The 18354-nt window shown below is 33.9% G+C and overlaps 1 protein-coding gene across 13 annotated transcripts in view; it reads right to left on the bottom strand.

The window, feature by feature from the left end:
- Positions 1–263: 263 nt before the first annotated feature.
- Positions 264–18354, bottom strand: part of Exoc1 (exocyst complex component 1) — a 51708-nt gene continuing 33617 nt past the window's right edge. For 9 of the 13 annotated variants that reach the window (XM_015482125.2, XM_048784514.1, XM_048784522.1 and 6 more), the window contains 9 exons: positions 17941–17985; positions 16631–16794; positions 15716–15823; positions 14259–14335; positions 13455–13683; positions 9616–9799; positions 6856–7055; positions 3681–3875; positions 264–962 (listed from right to left, as the gene is read on the bottom strand). In XM_015482125.2, coding sequence (XP_015337611.1) covers positions 810–962; positions 3681–3875; positions 6856–7055; positions 9616–9799; positions 13455–13683; positions 14259–14335; positions 15716–15823; positions 16631–16794; positions 17941–17985 — 1355 coding nt within the window. In that variant the 3' untranslated portion in view covers positions 264–809. The remainder of the gene's footprint in view (positions 963–3680; positions 3876–6855; positions 7056–9615; positions 9800–13454; positions 13684–14258; positions 14336–15715; positions 15824–16630; positions 16795–17940; positions 17986–18354) is intronic. The other 4 variants (XM_015482126.2, XM_048784518.1, XM_048784520.1 and 1 more) reach the window with 2 other exon arrangements.

Raw genomic sequence — 18354 nt, 5'->3', positions numbered from 1 at the left:
TGGGGGGACACAATTAACTCCATAACACATCTTTTGTTAGATTTAGTCTTAAATTCTAATTACCCTTGGTGCTATTTTTTATTATTGTCTTGTTAACCTTCTTATTACACTTCTGAAGTGTTTTGTGGTGTGATATATATATATATATATATATATATACACACACACATACTTGCAAGTAATTTTTATATACTGATTTTGCAAGAATTTGCTTTTATATAAAAGACAGCATATAAAACCCCTAAGAATAATGTCACCAATTGTTAACTCTGTTGAAAATTTCTTTATTTCAGATTTATTACTTCACAAGAGTTACATAATCCTTAAAACTTTAGTGTGCAACAGACCATCACATAAGCTCTGTTATTTACTCCATTATGTTCATTTACACATTAGTTAGTGGGAAAAAAGTCTGTACAATATTTTAATAATTACATGATTTGTAACCAAAAGAAAAAGTAGCAAGTGCCAAAGAACTCCCAATGTATGACAGTGGGATAACCACTCTCAAACACAAGAAACTAGGCAATAAAGGAAAATTTCCTGCTCAGATATTATAAAATGCTAATGGCATTTTATGATGAGATAAAGGCGTTAAGTTAGTATACAACTTACTGGGCAGATAAAATTGCCATATTATTTATACTTTTGCATTTAAATTTTTGTAGTATAGTACTATCCATTTCTTTGACATTTAATATTACACCAATTTTTAAGTCTGGGTTCTCAAATCAGTGGCTTGATTTTTTAAATAGTGTCTGATATACCACAAGTGCTTTATTCATTTATCTTTTCTTCTTTCAAAAGGTTTAGTGGGACTGTGCAATGCTGGAGCAATAATCCAGAATGTCCTGAATAGTGAATTCCATTGTAACACCAGATCCAGGATAACAGCGAGCTATCAAACCTTCAAAGTGCTTGTACTGGCGTATAAATTCATCTTGCATGGAGTGCCACACCACCTATTATTAAAAAGAAAACAAGGGTTGGGGTTGTAGCTCAGTGGTAAGATGCTTGCCTAGCATGTGTGAGGCACTGGGTTTGATTCTCAGCATTGCATATAAATAAATAAAATAGACATCCATTGACAATGAAAAAAATTTAAAAAAAACCCCAAAAGTCATTAAATTATGAATGGAAATAATTCATAATCAAGTCTGTAGAAATAATTGCGAGACACTGTCTAAGAATTTGGCATAGTATAGTGGTTAAGAACATGCATTCCGGAGCTAGAATCCTAAGACCTTCTGCCTACAAGATCTGTGGCCTCAAGTTCATCTGTAAACCAGGGTATTAATAATAATACCTTCTCATCCTAAGATTCCTGTGAGAGTTAAATGAATAAACACATGTATAGCACTTACAAGAGCATCAGACACAAACACACACTCATTATGTTTTAGCTATTATACCAACACAGATATGGCTATGCACAATTATGTAGAGAACTGACTATAGATTAAATGCGATGCAACAATTAAGTTTAAATTCCATTTCAGATCAAGTTTAAATTTTTCTTTATCTAAAGGTGATGATGCAAAACACCGCTTGATACTGGGGAAGACACCAGGGTGAGAGAGAAAACTATCTGCAATCGAATAACTATAATCCAGCAGTGGAGATATGTGGACCACTATTAAACAGAATTTGCCACACACTGACATAGTGGCTTACGTTTATTTACATTTATTGAAGCTCACTCTGTATCAGCACAGTGCAAAGTGCTTTGTTTATGTATTATCCTATTTAAGTCTTAAGAGGACCTGGTGAGGGTGGGTACTATGATCATCATCTCCATTTCACAGATAAGGAAATATACTCTTCCAGGATTTTTTTTTTCTTGTGAACCTCATAAATCCCAATTTTCTATCAATTTAAGACTAATCACTATTCCCTAACCATTATTACACTTTTTATCTTTAAGCTCATGTTATTTCTTCCAGCTAGAATGCCATCCTCCCTACTTGTTAAAATACTGTTGACTTTCAGATGTCAACAAAAATGTAATATCCCTAAATAGGCCTTCTATGATGTTAAAATCAGAATTACTCTCACTCATCTCTGGGCCTTTCAGCATGGTTTATAAGGAACAATGGCTTAAGTTAAGGTTTAAATCTCTTTATCATCTATTAGCTATGAGGTCTTTGTCATGTTATTCCATATCTCTAAGCTTTGATTTTTCTTATTTGTAAAATGGCAATGACAATAACAGTAGTGTCCACATGAGCGAGGCATCATTTATACTTTTCAAATAAGGAAGAGATTATGGGGCTGGGGATGTGGCTTAAGTGGTAGCGCGCTTGCCTGGCATGCGTGTGGCCTGGGTTCGATCTTCAACACCACATACAAACAAAGATGTTGTGTCCGCCAAATACTAAAAAATAAATATTAAAAAAAATTCTCTCTCTCTCAAAAAAAAAAAAAAAAGGAAGAGATTAAGCAACTTGCCCCAAATCATACAGCTTCATCTGGATCCAGATTATGAACCCATTTCTGATCCTAATCTCTACAAGCCCACTGTACTATATTCCACACTAAGATCTAAACAAACAAAAACAAATCCAATCAAATAAAAGAGAAGCAAGTTAATGCCTTATCACAATAAAACATGGATATAAAATAAGCAGAAATGACTATAACCACAGAAATATTATTGCTTTCTTCTTCACAATTTATTAAACTGATTTGCATATTATGAAACTTTCTTCTTGCACTAAAAGTGGAAAATAGGAAGAATTTATAGAGGAATATTTTAGAGAAAAGCAATATATATTCAAAGCCAGGATGGTCAAAAGAATGAAGTAGCTGAGCACAGTGGCACATGCCTGTAGTCCCAGTGACTTGGGAAACCGAGGCAGTTCAGCCAGGGCAACTTGGTGGGACCATCAGAAACTTAGCAAGACTCCGTCTCCAATTCCCCAGAAAACTTGGAATGGAACTATTATTTGACCCAGCTCTTCCACTCCTCAGCAAATACCCAAAGGACTTAAAAGCAGTGTACTACAGTGATGTGGTCACATCAGTGTTTATAAGCAGATCAACTGCCCAATAGTTAAACTATGAAACCAACCTAGGTGCTCTTCAACAGATGACTGATTAAAGAAATTTGGCATATATAATACACAATGGAATATTACTCAAACTTAAAGAAGAATGAAAATTATGACATTTATAAGTAAATGGATGGAGCTGGAGAATATCATGTTAAGTAAAATAAGCCAATCCCAAGAAACCAAAGACCAAATGTTCTCTCTGATATGTGGATGCTAACACAAAGCAAGGGGCGGGGAAGGGAATTATAGAAGTTCATTGGATTAAACAAAGGGAAAGAAGGGAAGAGAGGAGGGATGGGATTAGGAGAGACAGAGAATGAATCAGATATAACTTTCCTTTATTCATATATGAATATGTGACCAGTGTAACTCCACATCATGTACAATCACAAGAATAGGAAGTTATACTCCATGTATGTATAATATATAAAAATATACTCTACTGTCACATATATCTAAAAAGAATAAAAAATTAAACAACAACAACAAAAAGACTAGCTCCAAATAAAAAAATAAGAAGGACTGAGGATGTAGCTCAGTAGAAAGATCCCCTGGGTTCAATCCCCAAACCAAAAACAAAACAAGTAAGCAAACCAAAAACCCCAAACCAAAAACCCTGAAGCATACCTGAAGTAAGTTTTCCTCTTCACATAAATGTTTATCAACCTTCTTATAGAGGTTATCTAGGCCTTTTTTCACTTCCTTTCCAGGATATTCTTTAATAACTTTACGAAGTTCTTGTTTGTTAAATGCAAGTTGGTAGCTCACTTCCTCCTCTCTTATACCTTGTGCTACTCGAGCCTCAACACCTTCAAAGAAATGCTTTAAGGAGATGAAAATAAATAATGGTTAAGAATGACTGTTGTTATCATTACAATTTAAAAAAAATCAGACAATAGCTGGGTGTGGTGATGCATGCCTGTAATTCAAGCTACTCAGGAGGCTGATGAAGGAGGATGGCAAGTTTAAGGCCAGCCTCTGCAACTTAGCAAGACCCTGTCTCAAAAATAAAAGTAGGGCTGGGTAATAGTTCAGTAATAGCACTAGCCTAGCATGTAGAAGACCCTGGGTTTAATCCCCAGGACTGAAACAAAACTAAACAACAACAACAAAAAAACCCAAAATGGTATTATGATACAGTACATATCCATTGTATAAAAACCAGACAACATGTGTGAAAGTATAAATAACAATCACCTATTATAACACTTAGAGATAATCATTATTAACATTCTAGATTTCTTTCTAATCTTTTGATGTAAGTACACAATTGAAATTACAACTCCATACCTTGCATTTTCCACTGAATATTCTGAGTTTTTTTGGTGCTGGGGACTGAACCTAGAGCCTCACACATGCTACACACATACTTTACTACACACCTTGATTTCTCTTAAGTACAAATTGTAATGGTTACATAATAATCCATCTAATAACTGAATCACTATTCAGTTAATGGATATTTTCCTTTTTTTGGGAGTTGACAAAATTTAGTCATATCTTTAAAAATATCTCTTATAAATACAATCGTCATAAATATCTTTTGTATATAGTACTTACCCACAATACTAATTATTTTCTAGTAAAAATTTCAATAACTGAAATTACCCAGTGGAGTAGTATGATCATTTTGAAGACCTTTGTTGTGTACAAATTGCTTTCTAGGAAAGTTCAATCAATTTACATTTCTGTCAACAGTATATAAGACTGCTATCTTGAATTATTATAAAACCATGGTTGCCAGAGTACAAAAAGACTGTCATTTTATTCCATAATTTTTTGGCTAAATGAAATTAATTGCTTTCAAACATTTAGTAGTGTTTGAAAGCAATTAATTTCATTTAGCCAAAAACAGCTCCAGTATGTAACTAGGAACAGGAGCTGTTCCTAGTTACATACTGGAGTCTTGGTACTTTACTGATTTTTTTAAAAGATCTTCATTTAAATATATTGATTACAGTATGATTACAAATATTCTCTTCAGGTTGTCTTGAAGTATGTTTAGATTTTTAAAACATTTTCTTTAGTTGTTGATTAACCTTTATTTATTTACGTATACGTGGTGCTTAGAATCGAACCCAGTGCCTCACACATGCTAGGCAAGCACTCTACCAACTGAGCCATAACTCCAGCCCTATATTTGAATTTTTAATATGAAATTTTGCTGTCTGATATGCCTGTATTTAAGCACTTTACAATATGATTTAATACTGATAATGATAATACCCTGTCATTACTATTTTTTCCCCCCTTTGGGTACTAGGGATTGAACCCAAAGGTGCTTTATCACTGAGCCACATCTCCAGCTCTTTTTATTTTTTTATTTTGAGAATGGGCCTCGCTAAGTTGCTTATGGCCTCACTTAATTGCTGAGATTACAGGTGTGTACCACCATTTCTGGCAATAAATGGATTTCAATACATTTATTTTTTGAATCTTGCCCCTTAATCAGAGACTAGTATTTTCAACATATCATACATATACTGGCAACGATAATCCCTACTCTCCATTCTTTAACTCTTATGTAGGTTTCAGGTCTTACTAGACTAGATAGAACTATGTTAAATAGTAAAGGATTTTGGTGATGTTTCCACTTTAGATTTAATTTAAAAGAAAATGCCTATAATGCATTAAGCATCATGCAGGTTTTAGGTGTGAGATGGATCTGTGTGTGTGTGTGTGTGTGTGTGTGTGTGATCATGGTTGAACCCAGAGGGTGCTTAATCACTGAACCACATCCCCAGCCCTTTTAAAAAAATTTGTATTTTGAGACTGGGTCTCACCAGGTTGCTTACAGTTACACTAAACTACTGAGGCTATCTTCTAACCTATGATTTTCTTGCCTCAGCTTCCAGAGCCTCTGGGATTATAGGCATATGCCACAGTGCCTGGCTGAGATGGATCTTTTGTCTGATTAATGGAGTACCTGCTGGGCATGGTAGCACATGCCTGTAATCCCAGCAGTTTGGGAGGCTGAGGCAGGAGGATTACAAGTTCAAACTCAGCCTCAGTAACTTAGTGAAGCCCTCAGCAACTCAGTGAGACTCTAAATAAAAATGGGCAATAGGCTGGGGATGTGGCTCAGTGATTAAGCGCCCTTGGGTTCAATCCCTGGTTACAAAAAGAAAAAAAAAGTAGCTGTCTGATTCAGTTTTATAAGGAATTGGCTTTCTATATTTGATTAAATGTCTTTTAAATATTTCTTTGAATTATTTGCAACAGATACGTATTTGGTTCTAGTTTCAAATGAAAAAATTATAAAAGATGATTGATCACAATGTGGGCAAAGTTAGTTAGAAGGGTTCATTTAAGCTTCTGCTATGTTAAAAAAGTACCCTAAAATCATCATTTCCTTTTATTATTAGATCTGCTCTGTTGGGAAATAAAGAAAAGCAAAGGTAATGTACAAAACAAATCTTGGTTTCCTCTTCTCTTGGCACAGGCTGGTCATTATGAGGCAAGAATGGAAAGAGCCTGGTACAACAGAAAGCCCAGCCTGGGTTCACTCCCACCCCAGCTTTGCTTTAACAAACTATTTTGATGGCAGGCAAGTTTATTTACTTTCAGTTTCTTCATCTATAAAATGAAGGAATACTACCTTAGCTCAATCAATTTTCATAAAAAGAAATAATGTCCATAGAATATCTAGCAATGTCTCCAGACTGTCATCTTTGATAACTGAGTCTTTCTCCTATGTCAGTAGACCAGCAACTTTAAGATAAATAAATGCATGTTATTCACATGTAAACAGATGCACACAGGTACAAAACCAAGAAAAAATTCTGAATAAAAATATATTTACATTTAGTTTTTCTAGAGGCTGTCCTAAAGAGTAGATGACATAAGACTGAAGGTGATCTGTATATTTCTGTTTGGCTTCTTTTTTTTCAGCTTCTAGGCAGGAGATTTTCAAACGAGAAAGAGTTGCAAAAATATGGTGAAAGTTTTCCATCATAACCACATCCCTGGGGGTCTTCTGACTTTCATTTGCTACTTTCTCCACTAAAATCAAAGCAGAAAAAAATTATAAATAAAATCTCTGATATGACTATAACCATATTTAGTTATCAGCACAGTGGTGATTCTTTTTTTTTTTTTTTTCTCTTGTATGTTTAAGAATCAAGCACATTTCTGGACTAAATAAAAATAAAATTTTTTTTGTCTTGGAGAGTCTTTACAGACACCTGAACACAGTTAAGTCATCCTAAAATAGAACCATGTATACATGGAAATTTAGTATAACATGAGTTTTTTTTTTCCCACCCCCCGCAATAAAGGGGACTGAACCCAGGGATGCTCTACCATTGAACTTCATCCCCGGCAGTCTTTACGTTTATTTTGAGACAAGGTCTTGCTAAATTGCAGCATCTGGCTTTAAACTTGCAATCCTCCTGCCTCAGCCTCCTGGGCAGCTGGGATTACAGGCATGTGCTACCATGCCCAACATAAAGGTGACTTTTCAAATCAGTGGGGAAATAAACTATTCAAAATGTTTCAGGACGAGTTTTTTTTTTTTTTTGGTACTGTGGATTGAACCCAGAAGTGCTTGACTACTAAGCCACACCCTGAACCCCTTTTTTATTTTGAGATAGGGTCTTGCTAAGTTGCTGAGGCTGGTTTTGAACTTGTGATCCTTCTGCCTTAGTCTCCTGAGTTGCTGGGATTACAGGCATGTACCACCATGCCTGGCTAAACTGGTCCTTTTGAGTACACTAAATTAAATCCCTATTTCACATCTTTCACTAAACTCCAAGTTGCTTAATTACTTAAAATGTAAAATAAATGAAAGGCAATTGAAATAGTGAAATAGTTTATAGCTTATTCAGCTGGCAAAAAAAGTTGATAATACACAGTAATATCTAGCATTGATACAGCATATATAGTAATGGAAACTTTCACCAACTGTTCATAGCCCTAAACAGGTACGAGTTCACCATATCATGGTAATTTGGCAAAAGTCTTGAGATATATACAACCTCTTTGGCCCAGAAATTCTATTTATTTTACAATTTACCCTAAGGAAATTATTCAACAAGTATACAAAGATAAATAGAGACAAAGTAAAACATATTAATAGAAGATTTTAAAATAAATAATGAAATATGGAAGACTATCTAGTCATTAAAATGATTATAGTCATACATATTAATTGACAAGCATGCACAATAGGATTATAGGATTCAGCAGCTTCCAAAATAGTATGTGTAAGGCATGATAAAAAATTTTGCATTAAAGCACACATGCAGGAACACCCCCACCTCACACACAATATATATGTGCATATATACTGAGAAGAAGAGTGACACTGAACATTTTGGAAGAATAAAAATTAAGTGTCATTGCGGCTGGGGTTGTAGCTCAGTGGTAGAACACCCGCCTAGCCTGTGTGAGGAACTAGGCTCGATTCTCAGCACCACATCTAAATAAATAAAATAAAGGTCCATTGACAAATAAAAAGTATTAAAAAAATTAAATGTTATCTCTGAACAATGAGACTACAAATGATTCTTGCTTCCTTCTTGATTTTAAAAAATCTGTTTTTCAGGGCTGGGGATGTGGCTCAAGCGGTAGTGCGCTCGCCTGGTATGCGTGCGGCCCGGGTTCGATCCTCAGCACCACATACAAACAAAGATGTTGTGTCTGCCGAAAACTAAAAAATAAATATTAAAATTCTCTCTCCCTCTCTTTAAAAAAAAAAATCACATAATGGAGGGATTTATTTAAAAAAAAATCTGTTTTCCAATTTTTTGAGGGGGTATTTAATAAGCACATTTTATTTTAGAATAAATAGTACAAAGCTAATTTGAATTTTAAAAGAAAAAAAAAATCAACCAATCATTAAATCTATCTTTTCTCAAATGTTTCTATTCAAAATGTTATAAGCAACTGATGAAATGATTCCACTTCTTGTGAATTTCTTAGATTTTAAAATTCTTTTTTTTAAATTTATTTTTTAGTTATTGGCGGAAACAACATCTTTGTTTGTATGTGGTGCTGAGGATCGAACACGGGCCGCACGCATGCCAGACAAGAGCGCTACCGCTTGAGCCACATTCCCAGCCCCTTAAAATTCTTGAGTATAAGTAATCAGTACATTATTTCAAATTAAATGACATGTCTATTCTGTTTCTAATTTGATTGTGGGATTTGACTAGGAAGACAGTGAGTTATAGTATTATGGCACTAACCTCCCTGTGCAACAAAAACTGAGGCCTAAGGAACTGAATTGATTTGTTCATATTACATAGACATCACTGCTCATCATCTTCAGAGACTCTTGTTAAAATGCAAATATAATCTTGGAGATCATTTTTTGTGTTAAAAATGATTTTCAATTTTGCATAGTGATAAGCCCCTATAAACTCTTCAATGTAAATGGTTTCTGAATATGAATAGGTTTTATGTACTGCTTCCTTTTCGGATTTAAGAAACCTTTAACTTCAGAAAACTTAAAATAAGACTATAGAATATGGAAAAGGAAGGTCATTTGTGTCTCCAATGTTTGAATTACCAGAAATAATGAAAACAGTAGTTACAAAAATTCTTTAGAACAAAAGCTTACCATTAACAAACACTCCTCTGATGAGTTTGGTATAAGCTTTATCCAGATCTCCACGACGCTCTGCATTTTTAAAGATTGATTCTGCGAGTCCAGCAAATTCTTCAAATTCAGCAACAAATGGAAGAATTCCTACCTTACTCTTCTTTGAGATCTTTACTTCTTCCATTTGCCTTATTTGATTACTCTAAAGTTAGGCAGAAAGGAGGGGAGAGTAATAGCCAAGGAACTTAGAAACTAAATATAATTATAATCAAATGCATATAAGATGAAGGCAGGGACATTAGTACCCTAGAATATTTGGAATGCTTATTTATAGCTTGAACTGTTAAAGATGAATCACAACAAGGGTAACCACGAAATACTAATTGTATGGATTTTAAAAAACACTTTTCTAATATGTCTTATTTAAGAAAATAAGATTGAACAAGGAAAAATCAAACAAGACACATTGGAGAATTGTGAACTTCAGGACTGTTAAATAAAAACAATAAATATGCAATTCTATCATTTATGAATTTATGGGCGATTGCCCATTCTGTGTTAGAGCAGAGCAGATACCAGAGTACATGTAAGATCTCTCTGGGTTAGTAGAACTGATGGCCATGTGGCCAAGATTGAGAACAATAGCCATTTCTAATTTTCATCAATCTAAAATTTCTGCTTGGATAGGAAAATTTTCTCTTTGGGAGTATAGTAATGCAGAGGGAGGACAGGTATTTCTATTATAGGTTTGTATTATAAAGTTGCCCATCTATTAATGACTTAATTCTAAGTTTAGCAAAGTGCTTGTGCTTGACAGTGATCAAGTGTAAAATGGGAATGTTTTATATAGACAGAATCCAGACACCAGCGTTGAAAAAGACCTGTTGCTTCAATTATGGATCTATGTAATTCTTAGGGGATCTAGATCTACTCACAGTCAAATTATTACAATTTCTTCCTATTGTTTAATGTGTCACAAATTTGGAAGTATAATTTGAACATATGAAATGGAGACATGATTATTTCAGGTATTAATATAAGAAGGCCCTGTGAGTACTGTCAACTATTTCATATTATCTTTACTAATGTTACCCTTCAGTAATGCTGATATCCATGAGGTGTAAATTTGGATGCAGCGGAGAAGGCAGTGGTAAGACTGCAGGTGCTTGAACCAGAATGTCTGGGTTCGAATAGCAGCTCTGTGACTTTTTAACTGTTGATTTCAGGTAAGTCACTTCACCTGCCTAACCACCTGCCTGATGGGAGAGTGGTGGTGGTATGAGATGGTGTGTGCAAAATGCTTAGATCTGAGCCTGGTACACAGTAAACACTAATTATGAATGCCAGTCTATTATTCTTACTAAGCTTCATATAGGTATTTCTCTGTGTAGCATTTAAAATATACAGGGCATATAGTTTGAAGACACTTGAACATTAATAGGAAAAGTGTGTGTGTGTGTGTAAACTCAGGCCACTGTATATACTAAACATGACCTCACACATGCTAGGCGAGCGCTCTACCTCTGAGCCACAACCCCAGCCTGCAGGGAATGTTTTAAATCCTCTCTGGATTTGTGTCAAGCACAGAGTAGAAATAGTGCATTCATTTAAGAAAAGGGTTATCAATGAGGAAATTCTAACAAAAGTCACCCAAATTTCTCTCAAGGTGGTTACCCAATCATACTGCCATCATCAGAACGACATGCAGGTTATTCACTGTTTAAGACTACAACTTTAATGATAGCCATATGTTATATTATTTGTTCAACTTTTGTCCATGGTAATTTAACTAAGTCAAATAATTCTTAAAGGTTTAAGAGTACAAGTCTGCATCACCATAATGTGAAGAATCCTGAAAAGCAAGTGAAACACGGTTAAGACAAGTTCTGGATCACAGAATTCAGCTTGGTAGAACTTGATGTATAAGTGACTCTAAATTTCGCTCTAGTACAGGCAAGGATAGCTTTCTTGTCCTATTCTTTGAAGAACACTTGATACTTTTTGCTTGGGCACCTGATGGAACTGTAGAACTCAGGTGCTGTTCTACATTCTGTAGTCATTTGACATTTATGCTTTTTCCTCAACACACACAGATCCTGTTTATTACCTTTTCAAATTCTTCATGCCCTAGGTTTTTCTCTTGTTTTAAGTGCCAAAATATACAATACATATAACCTTGTTGGGAACATACAGTCTGCCAAACACTATAAGATGTGATTTAAAATAGACAAAGAGGTGAATGATAGGCAGCAGGTAGGTCCTTTAGATACATATGAAATTTAGGAGATAATGTGAATCTATACTTTTTTCTAGGTTACACCATTTTCTAGTACCTGTCTTGAGAGTAACAGGACCATTCTTTAATAAGCCATTCTTAATTACACAAGCTATGCGGGATTAGGCTCTTATTTTATGCCAGGTGTGTTAAGCACTTCATTTGAACCACTGTGTTCATCTATCTATTGCCACATCCTAAGTTCTACTGGGTCAAGCAAGAGGTACTCCATGAACTTACGTTTTAATGATAAAAACCAACTAAGCCTTTACATTCTGTAAACATGTAGTGTCCTTATGATTTAGCATTACAACTGCATCTGCATCACATGGAACTCATTATCTTAGCCTTTGGTAGCTCTTCCTTTTCCTTTTAGCTGTCAGCCTATAGTCAGACTTAGGCTGACAGCTAAATGGTCAACTTTCATAGTATTTCCAATACCAAGTGAAATCATGTTGGTAGGATTAGCAAGTTTATTAAAGAGATAGTCAAGTTTCTACAATAGATTGCTTTTATAGTTTCAGAAACTCTGTAAATATTATTTTACAGAGTACATAATAAAATACATATAAAAATGTATATACTTTTTTATACTTTTACATAAAGTATAAAAAAATGAGCCAGGTATGGTGGCATACACCTGTAATCTCATCTACTTAAGAGGCTAAAGCAGGAGGATCACAAGTTTGAGGTCAGCCTGGGCAACTTAGCAGACTCTAGTCTCAAAATAAAATGTTAAAAAATGACTAGAGATGTGGCTTCATAATGGAGTGCTTGTCTACCATGTAGTAGGCCCTGAGTTCAATTCCTAGTAACCTCCCAAAATAAAAAATACATACATAACATGGATTTTTAATTGTCCTTAATATTTTTTTTTACCTCTCATTATTGCATGGATATTCAAGAGTTAGCCATAACTGAGAGGTTACAGAGTAGAAATACTCAAATGATACATATCCACTTTTAAAAAGTAAATGCATTAATAAGATTAAACCCTTTTTAAAGGATATGATCCAGCTCAATTCAGACGTACAAGCTTATGAAAACCTAACAGACAATAAAAAAAGTTGCTAATGATTTTTTTACCCTACTAGAATAAGAAAAATTATTATTATGATTATAATTATTATTATGATTACTGGATATTATTATAATAATTCATTCTTAAAGCAATACAATTATTAAAATTATTAAACTACTAAAATAAAGAAAACTATCAATTAAAATAATAAAAAATTAGCTTTCTCATAAGAATATAAGAAAAAATTGTAACAATAAGCCCACATGACAGTTTGACTTGTTCCATGAAGTCAATGGTCACTGGGATGTCAGTAATCAGTGGCTCTTTTACACAGCTGCTGCCACTGTGCCACCTACTCTGGAACTTGCCAAGATTCACAGTATAGCACAGATGGCATAGTGCCATCCCATTAACTGTTCATATAGGTTGACACCAATACCCATTTTTAAGGCTTCGGGGGATGCAAACATTAGAACCCCAAGAGAAAGCTGGAGACCCCTTGATCTAAGTACGTAGTTTTAAGAAATGATTCAAATTATTGTTATAAAAAAAAAAACTTACAATGCATTTGTCAAAGTTTCTTTTGACAGTCACTAAAACATTTCCCAATGTAGTACTTAGAAAAGAAGCAGGATCCACATTTTGTGCAGTCCATACATGGTGACTCATTTTGACTAGCATGTAAAGAGAGTTAAAACTATCAATTTTGTCTCCTAATGCAATTAGGTTGTTTAGTTCTGGCTCAATGCAGCGAAATATTTTAATCATCATTTGGCGAATCATATCTTTCCTGTTTAGAAAATATAAAGAATATAAAAGTTATTATAAGCTTCAGGTGAATTAATTTACAATATTAAAATAACTAAAATTTAGTATTTCAATGAAAAATGTCCAAACTGATGAACTTACTACTGTACAATTTCCAATATAAAAATATTTTAATGAAGGTAAGTTCTTATCGTTCCAATAAGCTTTATGTCATCTGTAAAGCTGGATTCTGAAATGTGTTTCATGAATACTAAAAAATCCATTACAATTCAAAGGCTGCCTCCTATAAGCAAATGTCAGAATTGGATGAATCTTCTGTGATTACTAGGAAGAAGAGTTGAAGGGCCACACAACACCAATTTTAATCCAGTAAAATGGACATTCTTATCAGTGCTGTCAGGTTACTGAAAAACACCTGCACTCCTCAATGAACAGCATTTCTCTATGTTTCAATTTGAAGTTTGTTTTTTTGGTGGCTGAGGATTAAACCCAGGGCCCTGCATATGCTAGGAAAACAACTAACTGAGCTATATCCCCAGCCCACTAAAAGTTAATTTTTTTTTCCAAAATAAATAAGAGACATTAACAAATACATACTCAGATGACACAGCCAATTGTGTGCTAGAATTATGTTGCCGTGATAACATTCCTCCATCCAGATCCTCTGCTTCAGTCTGTAAAAATTATTTAGGTACTTTACATAATAAAAGACCAACAATTTGACTAGTTTATATAGCAAAAGCCTGCTCAGTCTTAAAATGTCTAGGAGAGAATGCACTATGAAAAGTAATGATTTTTTATTGGTAGTATAATGATTTTTTAATGATTGTATTCCCAATGAAGCTATATAATTTAGTGTGCTATTTAAGGATATTCATGAAATGCATTTTTATTAGAATTTTACCTGAGAATTACTGTGGGGTGAGAAGGTGTATTTATCTGTGTGCACATGGTGGGGGGAGGGAGAGTGCTAGAGGCTAGGAATATTAGGAATGGCAAGGCAGCTCAACAAAAAAATGGAAAATGTCCAAAAACAATTTTTAAAAGAAAATTGAAATAATTAAGGAAACCTCACCAATCACTGTAACAAAACTTTAACATTTAAAAATATATCAGGGGGCGGGGGTTGTGGTTCAGTGGTAGAGTGCTCGCCAAGCATGCATGAGGCATTGGGTTTGATTCTCAACACAATATAAAAATAAAATAAAAGATATTGTGTCCACCTTAAAAAAAAAAAAAAACTGGGAAAAAACTGGCTGGGGTTTTGTGGCTCAGTGGTAGAGCACTTGCCTAGCATGTGTGAGGCACTGGATTTGATTCTCAGCACCGCATATAAATAAATGAATAAAATAAAGGTCCATCAATGTCTAAAACAAAAAAAAAAAAAAAGAAAAAGAAAAAAAGGTATCAAAAATTCTTAGCAACCAACAAATAAGCAAACTTATCACCAATACCACCATTACCAACAATGAAATCCCAACCATTTCTAGCAACAAATGAAAATCAGTCATAAAAAAATGAATTTTTTATCTAAGGAAAACATTTTTAAGATGACCTTAATTTAAAAAATCACTCTATTTGTACTGTGTTTTTAAGTTCTTCAAATTTTCTATGCTAGAAAATCACTTATTTTGTTTCCTCACATTTATGCCACCCCAACGCATGCTGAACAGGCATCACTATATCCACTTTATAGAAGAGAAAACTAGGGATTAAATGATTGGCTTAAGGTCTGTAGTTAGTAAATATTATATACATACACATACACATTTTTTTCTTGGTAATTATTTGAAATGTTAAAATTATTTTTTTAATAATATTCTTTAGAAAGTAAACACAAACATTAGAGAATGTTTAGGTGTAAGACATTCTGGACTATCAGGTGCCCAAACTATCACTGCTTTGATTATTTTATGACATGACAAAATGTTTAAAGATCACTATATCACACATTCTTTCCTTTTCTGTTTGGATAATGAAACTCTGACCACATGTTATTTAGTTTAATTATGTTACAGACTATAAATACTAGTCAAAATAGATGTACATCATACCATAGTTCCAGGCATACTTGGATGTTGCTGCAGTTTGAAAAATTTACTTATGAAGTCCTGTTCTGCCAGACACAGGGGTTCTAGTTCACTTAGTACCTGTTCAAAGATCTAAAGAAAACCAAAATGATCCTATAGTGAAAAAGCTGTATGAAGTACTTAAAATAACATCCCCAATTAATTCCCTCTGTTATAAGGACCTGGATTATACTGCATTGCCTTTGGGCTTCTGTTGGGTTTACAGAACCCCATAGACACCCCTTTCTAAAAATGGTAGGACAAATATAATATAACCCAGGTAACACAGGCCCACAGAACATACTTAAAAAAACTCAAAAGGGTTTTTCTCTTCAAATCTAGGAAGTGGAACACAGAGATAAACTTTTAAAACTTATTTGATTAATGCAGAGCCCAGTTAAGCTGTTATTTTCCCTTTGTGGTTATTTGAATAACTTAGAGATGAGAGCACTTTATGACTGAATTATTTTTTTGGTACTGGAGATTGAACCCAGGGATGCTTTACCATGGAGTTACATTCCTAGTCCTTTTTATTCTTTATCTTGAGATAAGGTCTTGTTAAATTGCTAAGGCTGGCCTTGAACTTGTGACTCTACAGCTCAGCCTTTTGAGTTGCTGGAATTATAGTCATGTACTATAGTGCCTGACACTTTGTGATTTATAAAAATGAATTTTAATGAAACTTTTATGTTATTCAATTGATAATTCACATTTTAGCTGCCATTTGACTAGTATTTTTTTTTCCCCAGATTCAATTCAGAATTGGAAAGAAAGACATGGCTAATGTCTCAAAGAAAGCCCAAAGAACCTAAATCTTTGAAAACACTTAAAGCAACTGTAAACTGCTGTTAGAAAAGAAAAAGCAATGCTAATGGTTAAGAAGTACTTGTTTTATCTTACCTTATCAAATTTGGTTCTGTCGGCAACATCAAGATCAGATGCAGACATATTTCCCATATCCAACAGGGAAGATGACTGGGATCTGCGATTCCCTGAACTCTGAACACTGAGTTTATTTAGACTAGAAGTAGATCCAGTTAATTTCCCAGAACTTCCATGAAGACCTAAGAAATAATAAAACTTTGAAAGTTGTGATCTTTACAAATAAAAGATATGGAGTATAAATCAGGGCTACCTCCTATTGTCTTGGTCTTTTAGGACTCACATTACTTAGTGCACAAGGGGCAGGATGTACAGTGTCCTTGTTGTTTAGTAACATTTGTGTCCCATTCCAGTGCATATTGCAAAGAGAAGCAAAACTACACAGATCCATAGAATAGGACTGAAAGGACCAGTATGCTAACTTGATTTTGTTTTATTTCTGCAGAAAACTGCCTGAATCATTCATGTCCACCTTAAATCTGTATATTAGGTTGATCTATATGTAACTGCCAATACTTAATCATTTTGCCCTATAAAAAAAGAGTCAATTACATTTAATTCAACTTAATATATTCCAGGACCTAGAAACTCTGCTTTTTCCAGTAAATGAACTACTTAACTCCAGTTCTTTAAAAACTAGAAAAAATAAGGAAAAGCAAAGCATACCGAGAATTTATTATACTTAAAACATAAATTAAACCTAATGCATGTATCACTAATCATACTTATTATGAGATGTCTGTGTTTAGGTTGAATTTAGGTATCTATCATAGCCATGAAGAGAAGTAAGAACATATGGCTGGATAATCTCACAACACCAAGGAATTAAAGGATTCAAAATTTATAAGAAAATGTGATATTTTGACTCAGAATTTAAATACAAACAATACATACAATATTTAAAAACATTTTTCTTCAATACCTCTCAGTTAATTTGTACTACTTGCTAATAATGGTCAGAAGGGACAAATAGAGATCTATTAAGGGCAGTTAAGACAAACTTTGGCTTCATTATGCAAATCTGACCATATATGTAAATTTTTAAAAAATAGAGTTTCTAAATACAGCCTGAAAATAGAAGTTTGATGGTTAAGCCTTTTCATAAATTTCTGACACTAAGTTTTACTACTTGCCATATAATTTCCTATATTACATATTTCTTAGATATAACCATACCACTACTATCATGTTGGTTTTCTTTCTCCAATACCTGGCAGTTCAAAGCAATTGATATTTCTGGTACTAACTTTTTCAAGACAAATAACCAGTTACTAGACATTAAACAAACATGCATTGAGAATACCTTCTAATACACTAAGCATACTCACTCTCTGTTTCCTGTTTGACAGCACTTTCTTTTCGAGGCAGTGTAGCTGTGATGGATTAGGTTGCAAGCATCAAAGACAAAGACAAGTTAATAAACTGCAATTTGCACAAACCATGCACAAGAGGAAGTTAAAGCTCTAGTTTAAAAGACACATGCAAAGAACCATGAGCATCAAGTAACAAGAAGTGGAAACACATGTTTAGTTGGTCAGCTACTGTTTGAGAAATTATGAGAGAATAAACTTTACTAGTTTTTAATGTACTATTTTTTATATTCAGAAAAAAAATCTATATTTCTCAACACCCCCACATACTTTTAAATGATTTTTTGTTTTAAACGTTAGGAAGCTGGTACACTTAAATTTAAAAGGTAATTTGCAAGTTCTGGTTTCTTGAGAAAATGAAGTTCAAGTAAT

Source organism: Marmota marmota, unplaced genomic scaffold (genome assembly GCF_001458135.2).
Source record: "Marmota marmota marmota unplaced genomic scaffold, marMar, whole genome shotgun sequence".
In the NCBI taxonomy this organism is placed as follows: Eukaryota; Metazoa; Chordata; class Mammalia; order Rodentia; family Sciuridae; genus Marmota; species Marmota marmota.
Note: the sequence above shows the minus strand (reverse complement) of the source record. Positions and strands in the feature narration are given on the sequence as shown.